General features: G+C 40.6%; 1 protein-coding gene across 1 annotated transcript; it reads right to left on the bottom strand.

Moving 5' to 3' along the window:
* Positions 1-11,324: 11,324 nt before the first annotated feature.
* On the bottom strand, positions 11,325-14,014 carry LOC135713662 (ATP-dependent RNA helicase DDX54). The gene is made up of 3 exons (XM_065236826.1): positions 13,009-14,014; positions 12,334-12,951; positions 11,325-12,235 (listed from the first exon to the last, which is right to left on the bottom strand). The coding sequence occupies exons 1-3, from the start codon at positions 13,894-13,896 to the stop codon at positions 11,381-11,383; spliced, it is 2,361 nt and encodes a 786-aa protein (XP_065092898.1). The 5' UTR covers positions 13,897-14,014; the 3' UTR covers positions 11,325-11,380.
* Positions 14,015-20,156: the final 6,142 nt, after the last annotated feature.

Here is a 20,156-nt window from a genome sequence, read left to right as displayed (position 1 = left end):
TTTTCAACTTTAGTTCCTTTGAAATTTCAATTATTATTAATTACTGTTCCTAGTCATATCAGACCTATTTTAAAGTATGACCACCTTGGTGGGATTGGTTTGATTTGAATTGGAAAAAGGAGTCTACTTATAACTACTATTTACAACTACAACTAACCTACAACTACTATATACACCTAACCTACTATATACAAATTGCTTATCAAAGCATGTTCTGATAAATTACATTTTTGTGTAAATTTAGTCTTAATTTCGTTAATTCTGTAATCTATTTTGGCAATGCCTGCCTCTTCGTGTAAATTTGTTATTCTAGTGTCGAAGGGACGATCAAGTGCCATCCTCAGCACTCTATTCTGAGCGACCTGGATTTTTTTCCTGTGAGCCTGTGCACATGATTCCCACACCGGAGCTGCGTAGAGGATCGCAGGTGCTATTATTTGTTTGTAGACAGCCAGTTTGTTCACCCTTGAGAGGCGGGATATGCTGCAAATCAGCGGATACAGACACCTAACCAAGGCAGAACACTTAACTACAGTTTTCTCTACATGCGCACGGAAGAGGAGCTTTTCATCCAACAACATCCCGAGATAGGTTACTTCGGCAGACCACTCAACCCTTGTGCCATCCATGATTGCAGTACAAGATGGAGCCGGTTTCAGTTTGGGCGATTGCCGATGGAGGAACATGATCGCTTGTGTTTTGGAAGCATTGATTTTGATTTTCCACGTGGTGGCATAATCAGCAAAGGCGTTAAGGCATCGTTGAAGTTTGTTCGTTATTTCGCGAGGCATCCTTCCTTTGACGGCTATTGCGGTATCATCTGCGAACAGAAAGAACACGCAACCGTCTCCGAGGGGAGGAATGTCGGAAGTGTAAATGCTGTAAAGCAAGGGGCCCAGCAGACTGCCTTGCGGGACTCCTGCTGGGATGGAAAACGTGTCTGAAAGACAACCATTCAACGATACCTTAAACGACCTTTGCTGGAGGTAGTTACGGGTGATTTTAACCAGATGTAATGGAAAGTTGAAGTTACAGAGCTTGTATACAAGCCCATTGTGCCAGACATTATCAAACGCTTTCTCAACGTCTAACAAGGCCATGGCTGTGGACTTGGATACAGCTTTGTTACTTCGGATGTTATTCATCACCCGCACTAGCTGGTGATTGGTGGAGTGCCCCTTCCTGAACCCAAACTGTTCCGGAAGGAGAATGTTATTTTCCTCGACAAACTTGAGCAAACGATTGAGAATGAGTTTCTCGAACAATTTGCTCAGCGCTGAAAGGAGGCTGGTTGACCTGTAGCTTGAAGCTAGCGTTGGGTCCTTCCCGGGTTTGCGGATAGGTATGATTTTCGCTGTCTTCCAGATACTTGGAAAGTAGTGCAGTTCCAAGCATCTGTTGAAGACAGCAGCCAGCAGAGAGTGAACCTTCATTCTGAGAGTTTTCAACACTAGGTTGAATATTCCGTCAAACCCGGGGGCCTTCATGTTTTTGGTGCATTTCAGCGCTGAGCAAATCTGTTCCACTGTGATTCTATCCTCCGGAGGGATGGCACAAGGGGAGGAATCAAGGTTGAGTACGCATTGCTCAACCTGAACTTCGAGCGGACTTTGGATGTTGGAGCCAAGCAAGTGCGATTTGGCAATATGCTCACCAACCGCATTTACTTTCTCCTGAGGGGTGATTATGAGCCGATCGTCATTATTTTCATCTTTGAGTGGTGGAATGGGTTTAGGGTGCGTCTTTAAGACCTTGGCAACTTTCCAGAATGGTCTGGAGCGGTCGTCCAGATTCTGGACAAGCCGCCCGAAACTTTCGTTCCGGAGTGAGACCATTCTGAAAGCAATCTCCTTGTTCAGATTGGCCATTTCACGTTTCCTTGCTAGATCTCCAGTCCTCTGAAACTGGCGTCTACGAACATTTCTCAGGCGAATTAAGATTTGGGTGTGGGAATCAATGGCAATAAACTTACCCCTCACAGGAACTCGTCGGACGCATGAGCTAATGCCATACAGCAGCACTCTTTTATATCTTTTCAGGTTAAAGCAGAATGATGTGCAACCAAGTGGTTTAAAAACTACAAAGACTCCTCCCATTATGAGTAGTTTGCTATCAAGTAGCAACACTGTCTCTTTTCCTTTTGCGTACATGGCCAATGAGAACGACCCAAATTTGTGTTTAGTTCACTCATAATCGCCAAAAGTGCAGGAACTCAGCGATGATTAAATTTGTCTCATGGTTTCCTGTGGAAAACCTAAAAAATCTGCCAGAAAATGAGAAAAGTGATGAAAATTTTATTCAGTCTCGGAGTAGTGCCAAGAGACTGATTGAATCCAATCTTTACTTTTCTCAAATTCGGGAATTTTTCCCTGGAAAATCTTGGAAAAACCTGGGAAAACATGAGGCAAATTTGCTCATCGCTGAGTTCCTGCACTTTATTTCTTATTTCTGAGATAACTAAACTCAAATTCGGGTCGATCTCATTCGCCGTGATATCACCTTGAAAGATATCGGCGCCGATGGTTAGCGTGATTACCTCTCACCCCAGCAGGCCTGGGTTCAATCTCCGTCGGTGCCATCGGCATGTTCTAAGGCATAACATCTCTGATCAGGCCTTCCTTCGGGAAGTGAAGCCGTTGGTCCCCGGTTGAGTTGATGGGTCGATTGGTAGGGTCCAGGTGTGGGAGCTGCCTCCCTGGCATCTGTAGCATTGGAGCTCAGTACGGAAAACAAATCTCGCGTCACTTTTCAATAGGTCCTATCTACATTAATTCCAACCCGAAAGATTCCCTCGACCGGACCGGGAATCGAACCCGCCGCCTCCGGCTTGGTAATACCGTGCCTTTACTGACTAGGCTATGAGGCCCCGACTAATTAAACAAATTACATGAAAAGTATTTTAAACAAAACGGAATGTCACGTAAAACTTACCAGGTATCCAGTAGTTTTCACCCCGATTTCACGTAAACGTGGTACGTGGAAATCAGGTCTTATTTACCCGAGTATTTACCTGACTAATCACGTAGATAATTGAAGCTGAATTTTGATCGGCTACGTGCAATTCCGGTAAACGTTACGTGAAAAATAGGGTGGACGAAAACCACCTATGTTTTCACGTCAATCGGAATTTTATTTCCTGTGGAAAACCTAAAAAATCTGCCGGAAAATGAGGAAATTGACGAAAATTTTATTCAGTCTCGGAGTAGTACCAATAGACTGTGTGAATCCAATCTTTACTTTTCTAAAATTCAGGAATTTTTCCCTGGAAAAACCTGGGAAAACATGAGGCAAATTTACTCATCGCTGAGTTGCTGCACTTTTGGCGATTATGAGTGAACTAAACTCAAATTTGGGTCGTTCTCATTCGCCGTGAATATAATGATGATGAAATCGATCATCCTCTTCCCTCGGCTGATCATCAACGTCCGCGCTGGCATATGTCATACTGACACCTGTCATTTATTGAGCCCTGGTGGTGAACTTTGCAGAAGACTCCCAACAGTTTCAATGTGCTCTCACCAGATGGCACTGCGATCACATAGGGGTGTTGTATCCATAGCCTTGTTCGAGGAATTGATTAGTGGGATATCTTGTTAATTAAATATCTTTGGTTAAGGGCTACTCTCATACGATTTGTTGCGTTGCGTTGACATAAATAAAGTTGTTTATTATTTTCCTCTAATAACCTAACCTAACAAATGTATGAAATTAGATCTGTTAAAATGAGTTGATATGCACACTTAATCTAGCTCGGTAAAATCTCCAACAGCCGATTACCTCGGCATTTACTTTTGCTGATATCTCTGCAAAATATCTGTTTGATAGCTGATACCTCAGCTAAATGTTATTTGTGAGCTGAGTCTTGGCAAAACAATTGCTTTTGCTAAATCTCAGCAAAATAAGTTGCAGAATTACTCGGCTGCTGGAATCTCGGCGAAAAAATTTAAGTGTGTGTATTTTCCCCGGATTTGCACTACAACAGTTTAGTCACAGACAAACAGACATAACATATTGAATATTTCTCACTGTAAAACATCGTCGCTAAAACATTACCGCCATCTGTTGAGTACACTGTGGTGGGTTGTACGCTGAACAGATGGCGGTAGTAGGTAAACGTCAAACGCAAGGGAATTGACTATGCGCACCACAGGTGGCGGTACTACCAACTACGATACTTTTGAAATTTACCGTTAAATGCTCGGTTAAATGCTTGTTCGATGAAGTATGCAAGGTGTTTTTGTGATTAAGCTGTCCCTGTTATAATTTTGCACTTTTTTTTTATCTAAATCACACCAAAATCAGAGTGGTATTAATTACTTGATTCACAACTTTGTAATTATTTTTTGTTCACTGTGCTGTCATTTTTTCACCAATGAGAGTGCAGAACATGTTTGAAACGATGGGCGATTATCCTCTGAAGAAGTTAATGCTTATAGCACTTATATGCTTATAAGAATATCTTAGAGGCATGATTTGTCAACGAACAATTAGAGATCTTCAGTATAAATACTAATCAATCGAAAGAATAGCCAAAATATCAAGAGGACATTATGCAGGTCAAATGCCTCAATTGGAGGTTTATGGAATAAGTCCAGATCAACCAACTTTCCTGCAATATTATTGTTGGGATTTATCGCGAAACAATTCTTTGGATCAAACGTTTTGTTTGTGTGCTGATCAAAGAATTTAGTTTCTTAATCGGCAAAATCTCTTCCTCGTGCGGATGGGCACTAGAGTGATGCAAAATTTGAAATTTTCGCTCCACAGTGCTTAAATGGTTTCAAATCGGATCCTGATTAGCCTCCCAAAGTTACAACTCATTTGGTTAGAAACAGACTTCGCACAAGCTATTTGAAGTTTACATGTAAATTTCTATGGGAAATCTCAACTTTTTGTTCATTGTCTTCTAGTCTTTTTCCATATTAAGATGCGAAACAGTTCGATAGCTATTCTTATAGAAAATTTTCTCAGCTACAACTTTGCTGAAGATCGTTTCTATGTAAAACGAGACAGGAAAAAGTTATTATTTATTTAAGAGATTGGTAAACTTATGATCACATGATCAAGCAGCTGCTCTGTACACTGAAACAAATCGACATGTACCGTTTATTGGATCCATCTTATAACATAGCAATGTCAGCAGATTTATTCATTCTATGTGATGATTGATAGATTCCATTGGATTATCACTTAAAAACTATGACTGCGATATGGAATGATTTCTATCGTAATTTCACATACTTAGTACTTGATAATACTTTGCTTCGAACGTGGTTAGCGATAGGTAATAAGTATATGAATATTGTCTGATATATTTCATGGTGAAAAACTGTTGATATGTCATGGGTGGGAACAGACATCTAGAAACTAATGGAAAATCATATAAGTTTGCACTATGAGAAAATCCAGTAAAACATACCTGTTTTCATGATGAATATTGCTCACTAAAATGTATATCTTATAAGATAATGATGTATATTTTATTGGAGTTGCTTTTAATGATTTTTGACGTTTGTTGATATGTCGCGTGTAAACAGACATGAAGAAACTATTGGACTGTCATTTAACTTTGCAGTATAGGAAAACATGTATATCTCATTGGAATAGCTTCCTTTGATTTTTGAGGTTTAAAGATTGTAAACAGATCCATCCCAATCATTTAATAGTCATATAGATATGCCTTTCAAGAAAGCCAACAGCAAACGTTTGTTTTTGCATGTTTTTCTGGGCTGAATATCGCTCCCAATAAAATACATCTTACATGATTGTTCTTTATAAATTATTGAAACAATTTTCAACGATGTTATCGTACACTCATTAAAATGATTAGTTGAACTAAATACTACTAACAACAATGATACTGTATTGAATAATCTTTGTTTGAAAAGAATGTATTGAGATTGAAAAAAAAAAATGATTCTACTGCAATATTTACTTTGCTATGATTCTAATTGTAAGCCTTCCACACGGCTAATTCAGATTCCAGCCCTAGTACTCGAACTTCATGAACCAGTTACATCAACTTATATAATTTAGTCGTTGATTTATTGCACACAGGTGCATTAAGAAAGATTTGAACAAACCACACCACCGAAACGGAACATAAATTTGTCAGTGCTTTTTGTCTTCACTCTAGCAAAACGAGCATAACGTTGCACTGCATTCCATGTCGGGAGAACTGTTCTTACTTCAAGCTATGTGAACGAGCTCAATCTTGAAGTCAGTCGTGGCCCAGTGAAATCGAGCGCAGACACCGAAAGCATCACACCTCAACAGTCCTTGATCGAATCCCAAATCAGCTACAATAAAAAAGGCACAACTGTGAAAGCTCCCACTGCCTGATGTTTATTTTTCGATTTATTTTTAGAAATCGATTAAATATATGTGTCAAAAGAAGAAGTAAATTTCATGTGATTTTCACACAAACTTTACTTCGATTGATTTATGACACATATATTATATTGTGGTGAAAAGTGTAGCTTATGCTTATGGGTTTCAAATCCATTTCAGTTAATTATTATAATTTGATCGATTTTCATTTATCATACGACGATCATATATAAGTTACCAAATTATCAGCATTGTAAATGTATCAGATATTCATATAGAATTTACCTGGCACATTTTCAATCATATAATTTTCAATGGATTATCTTATAGCGCAAATTTATAAGATTTCCACATAACAGGAATATGTCATATTGGTTCAGTGTAGGCAACACTGTATTTTGCAGTGTGACATAGTAGCCATGATTTTTGTGTCCTATTCAACACCCCAGAAACACCACTGTTGCCTGTTGAGCAGTTGATTGAGCATGATCATAAGACATCAACGCATTGAACCATTGATAGCTTTCGATCCTTGCATTTAATCAAAAAGTGGTCTTCAGCAAAGTTCTAGCTGGGAAAATTTCCTACAAGTACAGTTGACAGTTTTTGATACAGACCGATATGGTGAATTATTAGATAGACATGAACAAAAATCTTGGTTTTACCACAGTAATTCCCATACAAACTTCAAATGGTTTGTGCCATCTCTGTTTCTCACCAAATGGGTTCAAATTTTGAGAGGTTAGTCATAATCCGATTTGGAATCGTTTAAGTATTGTGGAGCGAAAATTTTAAATTTTGCATCTCTCTAATGGGCACCCTATTAATGCACTTGTATCAAGTTGAATTTTTTTTCTGCTATGTTCGTATAGTCCAACCGCCTTGATTCCCTCGTATAGGTCAGGTCATGAACTCACTAGATTAGCAATAATTTTAATAATATTTAAGATTTAAACAAAGCAATTTTCTCAATTAAGGTAGAATTAATTAAATTTGCTTTATAAATTTGGCCACCACGTTGTAACGATTGTGAAATGATTGTTCCTTTTTTTTGTTTTGCTTTCTATCTTCTGTCTTCTTGTCAGTGCACCGTCTGTCGTGTTGTTGTAAAGAACGAACTATACTCCAGTTGATCACTCTGCGGCAGGGACTGCGTTGCGTGCCCTACGGTTTAAGCCACAACAATTATTTTGTAATTGTAATTGTAATTTATTATCGTAACGTTAGCCTGTCGGTTACACCATTGCTCAGGTCAAGGAAAACACAACATTTGATTTTTAACTAAAGGAGAACAATAAGTCATTAGTGGAAGTAGCTTTCTTAGTAGGTATGTAATTCTTAAACTAGGTTTGAGATCCTGTTGAGAGCACTGTCTTGAATGCGCTGATCGTTGTCTGTCGTCTTGTTGCTAGAGGGAGCTGGTTCCAGATGATTGAACCTGCGATCATCACACTCTTCTTCTTCGATGTGGTGTGATGGGGAATCGCAAAGCAGCGGGCCCGCTCAAGCTGTCCTCTTCTCAGGTGTTGCTGCAGATAAGGTGGGAAAATTCCTGCGTACCCTTGGCGAATAAAACAGCTGATTCTATTCCGGTAATTTGTGTCCAGGTCGTGTCCCAAAATAGAGTTCCTTACAGCAGTCTCTGCGTCTGAGGCCATAGACAAAGCGAACTGCTGCCTTGAAACAACGGTTTAGTTGATCACAGAGCGCTGATGACAGTCCAGGATAGTAAGTGAAGTCACAGTAGGTGAAAAACGGCACGACCACTGCTTGCACCAGCTTTATTCGGGTTTGAACTGACAAAACTGGAGCGAATCTTCGGAGTGTCCGCAACGTTTCAAAAACTTTGGCCGTTATGTCGTTCACATGTCCATTCCACTTCAGGTTGCGATCCATCCTTAGACCAAGATTCACTACGTTGTCAGACAAAATAATGTGTTCTCCGCAGAAAACGATGTTAGTGGTTGGTGCTACCGCTCCTTCTTTGCAAAAAATAATTGCTTGCGTCTTCTTCGGGTTGGGGAAAAGAGAGTTCTGCCTGGCCCATCGCTCTATGCTTTCCAGATCGTTGTTTATGGCTTCGACGAGTTGGTCTACGTTTTGGATGGCACCAGAAATGTAGATCTGTAGGTCATCAGCGTAGAGCTGGTAACTGTATCTCAGTCCACGGGGAAGGCTATTGATGTAGAGGCTAAATAGCAAAGCGCTCAAGCACGAGCCCTGGGGTGTACCATCTATCACTGATCTCTGTGAGGACATCACATTTCCTATCCGTACCGCCTGGGTGCGATGATCGAGGAAAGAAAAGATAAGGTCGCATGCATTGTCGGTGAAAGAAAATTCCTCTCGAAGTTTTCTCTGTAATTTGCGATGATCAACACAGTTGAAGGCTAACGAGAAGTCAACCAGGACCATAACTGTACACTGCTCGTTGTCGAAATGGTCATAAATATCGTGCGTCACTTTTGCCAAAGCTGTTGTTGTGCTATGGCCCTTTCTGTATCCTGATTGGTTCAATGCAAGCAACCTGCGATCGTCCGCTTCCACGTGCCCAACAATTTGGTCGAGCAGGATCTTCTCGAGAATCTTGGAGATGGCAGGGAGAACACTAATTGGCCGAAAGTGTTTAGGTTCAGTCGGATTTGTTACCTTTGGTATGGGCGTGATGAGACCTTTTTTCCAGACGGCAGGGAACGATCTGGCATCAATCACCGCATTGTACAGGTGAACCAGTACAGGCAGTACAAACGGGACCAACATCTTAACGAATGAGATAGGGATTCCATCTGAATCTGCAGCATTGGTTTGAACTTCCATAATCTTGCGTGACACTTCGTTGGCTGTAGTCCTTCGGAATTCGAACTGCATCCCACCACGGTCCGTAGCAGTACGGTGTGCCGGTTCAACTTCTGCTCTATTGTCAGTCACAAGCAGTCGATGTCCCTCGCACTAGAAACGGTTCATCTCATCAGGATCAGCATGTTCAGCGGCAACGTTCTTCTTGGCGTTGTTATGCACACCCTCACACCGGAGGTTGCTCCAAAGCTTTTTTGCAGGGAGGTTGTGTGCAAAATGTGTTTCCCCGTATCGCTTCTTTGCTGCTGAGATCAACGATGCTGCCTTACTGCGTTTTCGTACGAAGTCGTTCCACTGATTGTCGTTCCTTCTCCTGTTGGGATTTCACGTGTAGAGTGCGTGTGCTAGGTCTCTCACGGCAATCGCCCTTTCAATTTCTGTTGTAATCCATGGCGTACGTGCATCTTTTACAACAATTTCACGTTCAGGAGCATGTCTGTCCATTAGGTTTTGCAGTTTGGTTGTTATTGTCTGTGCTTTAGTGTTAACGTCGTCGGTGTTGAGTGCCTCTCTGAAGTCCATTGTTTGGAAGTCTGCCTGAAGTGCAACAACATCAACATTACGGAAATTTCTGACCATAATACGCTGAGGTGCTGCTTTTCTAACTTTAACGTCAGAGATCAAGAAGATGATCTCATGATCTGAGAGGCTCGAGGATTTTGTCTTAGCTGTACGTATAGATTCAGGACTGTCTGTGATGAGTAGATCGATTGTCGTTGAACTTCTTTCTGCTATTCTTGTGGGTGGTGTTGGTAGGATGGTAAGGTGGAAGGCATCGTGAATACGGATGAGCGATCTCAGATTTCCTGATGACTGTTGAGCAGTGACGTTGATGTTAAAGTCTCCGGCAACGAAGATTCGGTCGAAGGCGAAATCCTGGACATCGAAAAGGAGCTTCTCGTACTCTCGTGCAAAATGCGGGTTCGAAACGGAGGGATTGTAGATGGTGACGATTCCAATGTTGAGATCGTTGATTTTTACCTTAACGACGAGATACTCGAACCTTTGCGCTAGAAACACGTCTGGATCGTATGTAGATTTGAGTACTGGGGTTGCCGTCAGACCTTTCAACACGTAAATCCCGATTCCTCCACAGGATTTGCTTCCACGGCCTCTGTTGGATGGTAATGAATGTTTCACGAAGTTGTAAGCATGATTTGATCTACAGAATAATTAGAGATCTCCAGAATAATTACTAAACAAACCAGAAGAAGTGCCAAAATACCTAGAGAACAACAGAATCATCGGATAGGGAAAACTTTGCCATTAATTTGCGTGGGCGGCTTTCGGTTTACGAGGAAAAGGCTTACAACGTTTTGTTTACAAAATCTGACTTTCGTGCAAGGATATCTTAGATACATGAACAGTAAAAAAAACTGCAGAATAACTTCTAGTCAACCACAAGAAGTTCCAAAATATCCAGCATTATGCAGGTATTTGAAATATCAGTTATATATCATCTGAAAAAGCTTCGTTTTCTGAGCACAGCGATATTTTTTCGAACCCACACTTCATCTCGTTTTTTCAAAATCAAAATTTAAAGCAAAATATTAACTTCACTGTTTGACACTAAACTGACAGCTCGCTCCCGTACAAAGTGACACCGAGGGGCTCTAATAAGGTGATTTTTGCAAATGTAATCGTACTTATTTAAAATAGTTCCAGTGTACCAAAATTGATGATGGGTTCCATTTTTAATGCAGATTACGAATATGCATTTATCTCAATACCCTTGAAGAACCCAATTGGGATGAAACCACTGAAAGCTACTCCAGTTCTGATGGACGAGACTTTTTGGATAGTGGAAGATAAAGTGTTTATTGCGTTGTACCTTTTGACTGTATTTTTAAGATGTATTGTATAGTGACCAAGAATCCTCGGCTCTGTAACGTTAATTCGATTGAGCCGAATGAACAATAATAAAACATAAACATAGTGCGATGTATTTCCTTCGTATAAGCGATGTCGATGTCGATGAATCTGTAGCAATTTACGATTCTACCTGTACCTCGATCTGTACATTGTTAGACGACCTCTGGTATGAGCTTAAATATCAAGGGTGGATTTTTTCTCACGGACAAACGCTTCCTGCTCGAACCGAATCATGACATGTTCGGATCAAGTACAATTCTTGCGCATTGTGTTTCAAATAGAACATATTATTAACCACCAAAATCTACCGTCCTACGTACCTTTATTTTTTGCCCTTGGACTTGGCCATCTTCTTACTGAGCGCCTTCTTCTTCTTCGACACGTTACGCAACCGGGCGGTCTTCTCTTTGGCCAGTTTGGCCTCTTTCTGCATCCTTTGTTTCACGATTTGATCCGCCGACTTCAGACCCAAATCGCGCATCTTTTTCTGATCCAGCTTGGCGTTGTGCCGACCCCAGTGCGTGTGCGGATAGCTATTTTTCTGGACAGACACGGCTTCCTCTCCGTCGCTGGCATCGCTATCCTGGTGTTCTCGGGTCATCTGATCATCAACCTTGGTGCGGTCCTTCCACTTGTCATACCGGCCGGTTTTGTACGAAGCAGCAATCCAAACTCCGTGTTCTGTTCGGATTTTACCTGCCTTGGGGTTCACCACGTTGACCATCTTCTTCTTTTTGCGGTCCCACTTTTGCAATCGCTGGTGGGACCGTTGATCCTGAGCCGTGTCTCCTATGACCGACAGTTCAGCTGTATTGGCTTCCTTGGCGAAACTGTTGATTGCGTAGCCATCCTCTTCGACGTGATCCTTAGACTTGTAGGAGATATAGTTCTCATCGTCCTTGTTTGGTTTATGTTTCTTCTTCTTGGGGCCATCTAGTTCGCTGTCCTGTTCCTCGGTTGTAGCCTTCTTCTGTTCCTCTAGCTCTAGTTCCAACTGCTTTTGCTTGTGGTTTTCAATCTTGATAGAATCCTTGTCTCGCTTGTCGGCCATTACCACCAACTGTTTCGAGTTGTTCTTCGGGTTCAGTTCGAAAATGGTTGAATGCGGCCGATAGTTCTTCATTTGCGCCAGGAAGCTACTTCGGAATTCATCTGTGTTCACGGTCGGTTTCTTCTTCTACAATGTTCCAAAACCATAAGTAAATCGCTCTCATTATTAACTTCAACCACAGACAAACAGACGTAACGTCTGTTTGTCTGTGCTTCAACCCTTACCTTAGCGTCGACATTTTTCTGTTTCTTCTTTTGCTTGTCAACCGTCTTGTCTTCATTCTCCTTCTCCATGGCCTTTGCGAAATCTTCCAGCACTTGCAGCTCACCGATCTTGAATTGCTTGGCTTTCTTGTTGGCACTCGCCGATGCGGCCGGCCGGGTCGCAATGTACTGCTTGTAGGCGTTGTTACTGACCCGGAACGCCGTAGCCAGATCAATGTGCTTCACGTACTCTAACACCAGCTGGTGGTCCGCTTCAACCAGATCTGGGGGAGCAATTCCAAGACATCCAGCATCGCTAAGGTTCATCGACCGACTCAGGAACATATGCAACTCAATCATATGAGCGATATCATCGTTGGAAAAGATGTTGTAAGCAGTTCCGCTTCTCCCTGCTCGAGCACAGCGACCAACTCGATGAATGAACAGCTTCGGCTTGCCAGGAAAGTGCAAGTTTACCACATAGTCCAACGATGGAATGTCCAAACCACGAGCAGCAATGTCCGTCACCACCAGAATATTCACCTTCTTCATCGTAAACTTGGCCGTGTTGATCTTACGAGCCGAAGCATCCAGACTGGAGAAAACGAACGTGTTGGAAATTCCCGTTCTTGTTAAAATCTGCAAAAGAAAAGCTAGAATCAATCCGAAATCCCCGTTCAACAATTCTTCCCTTACCAAAGAAATCAACTCCACATGGTGTTGCGTGCCGGCAAAAATTACGATTTGGGCATTCTTCGGAATCACCTCCCGAAGCAGAACCAACAAAGTGGCATACCGCTCGTCTGGCCTGCAGTAGATGAACTTCAGATCCAGCGCTTCCGGAATTTTCGATTCCACATCCAACCGGATCAGCGTGGGATCGCTCAGGCCCGCTTTGGCAAATTCTACCATCAACTTTGGCAGCGTTGCACTGAACAGTACCATTTGCCTCGCTTCCGGCAATCTGTGCAACGTCTCCGTCAGCTGTTCTCCGAAACCCATCTCGAACAGCCGATCCGCTTCATCGAACACGCAATACTGCATCGACGATAGCTTCAAGTCCATCTCCACGCACAGATGCAAAAATCGTCCCGGTGTGGCCACAATGATGTCCGGCAGCGTGTGAATCGCCGCAAACTGTGAATCCATCGAGTCACCTCCCAGCACCAGAATCGTCTTCAAATCGGAAAACTTTCCCAACTGTTTGATAAACTTGAACGTCTGAATCGCCAACTCTCTGGTCGGGGTCAAAATCAATGCCCTCGCGCCGGACCTGATCTCCCGCTGCTTTAGCTTTTCAAACAACGGAATCAGAAAGCAGCCGGTCTTACCAGAACCGGTTTTGGCCATAGCGACCACGTCGCGACCCTCCAGAATCATAGGAATAGCTTTACGCTGGATCGGAGTCGGAATTTTGTAGCCCATCTTGAGGATTCCCTTCAGGATCGGCATGCTGAGGCCCATGGCCTGGAATCCTCCGCCCTTCTTTTTCTTGCCTTTTTTCGATCCCTCATCGTCGTCGTAGTCCAGGTCGACATCTTCAACGGAAAACCCGGGAAGCACGTTCGGATCCTCCTCGTCCATCACGATTGTGGAGATTTGCACTTGCTGCACTACTTTCTGAACGATTATCTTGGCGAAATTTAAACAAATTTAAATTTTATGCTGCGAAAAAAGACCTCCGAAAAAACTGAACGGCGTGAACAAACGCGAGATTTGCGGTAAACAAAAACACGTGTGGAACTGACGTTTGCTCACTAACGGGTGACGTCGATTAGGTCAACCCGGTCACCCAGTAAAAGTTTACTTTTTTTCATTAGGGTGATAAAATCGCTGCCAACATTTAAAAAGGGCGAAATTGTTTTTGTAAACATGACACCGACAGATAGAGGAATGTTTCCTCTACCAGCTGGCATCCTTGATTTGCAGAAGTGAGCTCTAACCTTGTATTGGGGTTTAGAAATCAACGCTCATGCACTTATCAACTACGTCGTCTACACAGCAAAAAAAGTTGTTGAATATTACATCGAAACTGCTGCAACCAGGTCAATCCATCGGTTGTGTAATATCACATTGTACGATGTATATCGATTTTGCGAACAATATTACATCCATTGATGTAATATTGTATCTGCTTTTAGTTATTACATTATTATTTCATACATCAGCTTGAATTACGTTCATCGATATTACTTTTTTTTTGCTGTGTATCTTCGGCCGATATGTCATGCTTACTCAGCAGTGAGGATATAGAATTTTTCCTATATATAACCCAAGACAACAAATCAAGAAGACTGGCAACTTTGCCAGAATCCAAGCGACAGATGCAGCAGCGCTGCACTTGAGTGAAGGTGGAAGCAACGCATAGAAAAATGAGCAAATACACAAACCCTTCTTCTGAGGATGTAATCTTTGCTATCAAATTCGTTCGAAGCATTTACCTTTGAGCGGCAGATGACGCGATTGTACCGGTCTCATAGCGTTTGTATGTGAAAATGAAAGAGTTGCCAGTCTTCTTGATTTGTTGTCTTCGATATAACTTAGTTATTTTATTTTGTTATTTTAAATTTGATAAAGACTGTACATATTTTGTTTAATATCATAAAGATGACGACCCTACAAATCGAACCCTTTCTTTTACTTATTAAACTTCTTATACTTTCCTTCAATCATCTGATCTACATAATACATATTTATTATTTATGTACTTTGTATACAATATTTTTCTTTTCTTTTTGTTTTTTATGTTATGTATTATACTTATTTGTTCCGTTTTTTTTTTTTTTATTCTCGCACAGAAACTCCATCACCCGGTGGGTGACATCCTTCACCATTAGCTCTTCCATCTCCGAGACCTTGACCGCACACCAGCAACGAATACAACTTGGGGCGAGTGGAACTTGAATTCCTTTTCCACCTGCTTGACGTAGGGGGTTTCATTGTCAGATGAGGCTGGTGGTTTGAGTCCGGGAAGTGGATGTGTGTTGCCGTCTTCTCTATGACGCGCTTGATGTATTGGCGCCCACGACCGATTATAGATGACTGATCCGTCATCTATTTTAATGTAACCTCTCCCGGGAATCCAATCGAGAAATCACTTCATCCTTGGCCCCCAGCATAGCTCGCATTTTGCCGATTTTTAACCGCACGATCAGCTGATGTACGTGGTGGTTTCCTTCATTACTTCACGTTTTAACTTTGATAATTTCCACCAGCTCCGCCAGGACAATCGCCACCTTGAACGAATCAATGCAAATCTAGATGCAAATTAAATTTTTTAACACCATGTTTATTATCGAGATCGTTGAAAACTGACAGTGAGTGTGGCAGAGTGCTTCGCGGTCGACCTGAAAACTGCACGGCTTGCTTGACAATTTGTGTGCATAGGTGCATGCAGAAAAGATAAATTAAGAATAGAAAGAATAGACAGGATGGATTGAAATTTTGTGCGCGTTGAAAATTTAAGGAGTGATTTGGGTAAAAATGGGATAATCCAGGGGATAATCCTAAAGTGTCGTTCCCCATGGACATGACACTTAATTCTGACTTCTGCCCGAAAATCGAGGCGACACATCTAAATCTCAATTCTAGATGCTCAAAAAATCTCACACTAGCGAATCAATCTTCGAAAAATCATCTTTCATTTGTCGCATCTACTTGCATCGCTCATCATCTTTTTGCAGGAAATCTTCAAAATCGACATAAATCTTCCTTCTATCTACTCAGCGTGCGTGCAGCTAGCCACAGCAAAACACAATCTTTTCTGCATCGTAGATAGAGTCGTCCCCCTCGCCGAAAATCGTAAACGGCCGATTTTAATGTGCAGTGATCCGAACTGTCAAGACCATGGTATTTTTTGATCTAGATAAAAATTATTTGTCCAGATAAGATCGCACAGAAAAAAAAGTTGTTGAATACATCCAAACTGCTGCAACCAGGTCAATCCATCGGTTGTGTAATATAACGTTGTACGATGTACATCGATTTTGCGAACAAAATTACATCCATTGATGTAATATTGTATCTGCTTTTTGCTATTACATCATTATTTCATACATCAGCTTGAATTACATTGATCGATATTACATTTTTTTTGCTGTGCATACACGAACCAATTCATAACTTTTGCATGCTGGTTCATGGCTTAGCTAAATATTTCCCGTTAACACGGAGCCAGATGCGAGGCCAGATGTCAATAGTGTGCTTTGGTCAGAAATTTTATGGTTTTTGCTATGGTCATTCATGTCGGTTTGTCGGTGGCTTGCCTATACTCAAAAAATTTCACACATTTTTATTGACGAATTTCCATGTGAAATTTCATGCAAGTTTTCATGTAACCACACATAAACAAAATCCACTCAGAAGTACACATGAAATGTATGTGTCAAATGAATAGTATGAGTGGTTACACATGGCTTTTATGTGTACACATATTAAGTATGTACCTGGCACATTACTGAAAAAATTGTTCATATTTCATTTATGTGTCGCACACAAGAGGCACGTGTCCAAGGGGTAAGTCACTCAGCACATTGTACCGAAATTATATTCGGCACAGCTTGGGCACATCCATCGGTACACCTTCAACATACCTTCGGCACACCTTCCGCACAATATCGTAGGCATTAGATTGTTGTAAATAAAATGGGAGCGCTGCTGGAGAACTGTCATTGAAGTTGTTCACAACATTACGTGCAGTTTGACTGTAGTTTCAGGAACATTCTCTAATTGAGTATTCCAGAGAAACTCAGACCATCAATTTACTTACAGATCTAAATATGAAATGTAGATTCTAGAGTGGGCTCAAGAGAAAGAAGCAGTGAGTACCCCATTAGTACCCTTAATTCAAATAATGCTGCAACTCACACAAAACAAACTAAAGAAGTCTATTCATCATCCTCTAAAGTCAGTCTTCAACAATGCTCCCCACCGGTTCCAACTCTTTCCGGCCGCTGATATACCGATGCTTTTCACATCACGAAAAGTTAGGTTTCTGGTCTGCCTTTAAGGGCATTAAAAAGCACTAAAACACAGGACTTTTATTACCCTATGGAACACAAAACACCATAATTTTACACACCCGCCACTTCCCACGTCATCCTCAATCCGATTTATCCTTGCGATTTCAAACCAAAACATTCAAGGTGTCAGAAATACCGGGTTGCCGGCAGGGTTGCTTCCACTCACTTGCTATAAAAAACATATTTTTTCGGAATTATGCAATCATTAGATGATATAATGGTATGCTGTACTTGTAAGTAATGAGAAGAGGGTTTAAAGTATGTGTTTGACTCATAAAACCTAGGGGCATCCTACTCTAAACCTTAGTTCCAATATTCATTAAGTATTGTTAAATCTCTCTTAAGTATTTTTAAGTATTTTCAAATATTTTTATCTTGACGTTATTTTAATCATAGTAAGTCTTGGCTATAACATCGGTTTCTAGTACAATTGTTTTTTTTTTTTATTTTGATGTCAAGCATTATGCGTGAATTTTGCTAAATGTCTACCGAAGAGTTAGTCTCCTGTATGGTAAGTAAAATATCTATTTATTCACTATACTCATACTGATAGGATAAAATAGCTATTTTGTTGATTTGAATATAATTTAATCGACTATTGCTGTTACTCATTTTATATTAAATATTTTATTTGCAGTCATCATTCAACGGTGCTTTGGTGATTTCCCGAGGATTTTCGTGTAAAGATGAAAAAAAGTGCTGAACGTACTGGCATTTTCAAGTAGCCTAACCAATGCGCTCTTGAAGTCTGAAGCTACATCACAAATGGGAGAGAACATAAGGACAATGACAGAGTTAATTTGGAAACGGCACGACGTCAACTATGCAGATCTGTATGGGGATTTCAGTGAAACCCCGAGAACTTCCATTTGTTTACCCAATTGTTACTCCTAACCTCGAGTATGCCACGAGTAATCGGTCCTCGTTCCACTAACATTAGGTTTATGAAAACTCTGTTAACCTAAAATTGAACTTCAGTTTTGTGAAGCTAATGCAAACGAGCTTTGACAAATAAAAAACATACATATATATTTAAAAAAAAGTCATGGTTTACATTTGGCTCACGGTCCTCTTTCACATGTTTGCCTAAGTTACTAAATTTGCTCAATTGATTCAAATTAATCTCTTATCTATTTCTATCTATTTATGTATTATCTATCTACCCTTATTTTGATCGAAAAAAATCCAAAATACTTATGACAAATCCGTTCCGATCCAAATAGGGAATAGGAGGGAATATTATAATGAAACTTGTTCAGAAAACGTGTGTTTGCTCAAATACTAACTCTTATAGCTACTTAAATAAGAGAGACGGATACTTCAGGTTGAGAATCGGTGCAGCTGGAAAGCAGATTTTTTTTTAATTTTCTCTTATGTCAGAAGAAAAAACACATTCTCATTAACGAAAGACCATAATTCACCTTTCCTCTGAAGTTGTAAATCTCTTCTTTTGTATGATATAGGTATTCACTAAATACTTTAACGCTAGCAATGCACAAAATCCAAAATCCCTGACAACATTGAGTAAACAAACAACATAAATTTGTCTAGCAACCAGGGAAACAATCTAGTAATAAGTATTTCTTAAGTATTTTTAAGTATTTATAGGTATCTTAGATATCAATTAGAACTTTATAAGAGAAAAACAAAGTTTAGAGTGGGATGCCCCTAGCATAAAACCTTTCAATTTTGCTGACGCTCTATAAGCGATCTTATGATTCGTGAGCGTTCACTCAGAGTGAGCACTCACGACCCGCATAAACAATAACCATAAGAAGTGCCTAACCACAAATTCGGGATATCATCCCAACTTTATGTGGTAGGGTCGTACCATCTATGATATCGTTAGTGTATGGTAGCCGTTTATTAGGGGAGTCGTAAAATTGCTGATTGTGACGCACTGAAAGCAATATTGACAGATTTTATGTGTCAAACACATACTTCACGTCCTCATCTTGTAACTTACAAGTACTAATTGTCACTATACCATCTCATGATTTTATAATTCTGAAAAACATTTTTTTATAGCAAGTGAGTGGAAGTAACCCTGGTTGCCGGTATGGGTATTTTACAAACAATCGCAGCTTGCTCTATTACCGGCACAATCGGCAAGCCTGCGGCACATTTTTAAATTCCATAGGTACTAAACTCGGTACTAAAACGTCAAAATCGAGCCGTTATCAAATGTTACGCCTGGTATATTCGTTTTAAATCAGGTAACACGGTAGCAAAGATTGACAGTTTCTAATGGGAATTTTCAGGTTCAGTGAAAAGATAGTACAAAAAAGTCCGCCAAGTATCACGCACAGCCTGACGTTTACTTTACTTTACTTTACTACACGGAAAGAAATCTCCTTATACCTTTTGGCAAATTTCTATTGCTGATTATTCATAAAATGTATAAGTCAACTAATAAGCAGACGCCGAGGCAGACGCCTTGCAAAAAGTTAATGAGGATCTTGTGTCAAATGAAATGTATAAACGATCACACATACCTTTTATGCATTCTTATAGGACCTATGTGGTTTGTCTTTTGGCATGTATAAGGCTGATGTTTTGGCAAAAATGTATAAGTGAAACACATGAATAAAATAATTCATTTTCGTTTCGTGTAGAGAGGGTCTGTCAAAGCCAGAGCCAATCGAAATTAGTTGAAATTATCGTGCAAATTATTTATTTTGGCCCATTTTAACCTTTATTTCTCAATGTACAATCAGTTGAACTAACTCTGTCAACAAAATCGACCTCTTTGTCGAACCCTCCAAAATGTCAAACTCAGCTGGTCGGTTCCTGAAAATAAAAATAAAAAAAGAGCAAACAACC

The sequence above is a fragment of the Ochlerotatus camptorhynchus genome, unplaced genomic scaffold, assembly GCF_037179485.1.
Source record: "Ochlerotatus camptorhynchus isolate MF236.1 unplaced genomic scaffold, CSIRO-AGI_Acam_v1.1 ptg000577l, whole genome shotgun sequence".
Classification (NCBI taxonomy): domain Eukaryota; kingdom Metazoa; phylum Arthropoda; class Insecta; order Diptera; family Culicidae; genus Ochlerotatus; species Ochlerotatus camptorhynchus.
The sequence above is the reverse complement of the archived record's forward strand: the minus strand, read 5'-3'. Positions and strand labels throughout refer to the sequence as shown.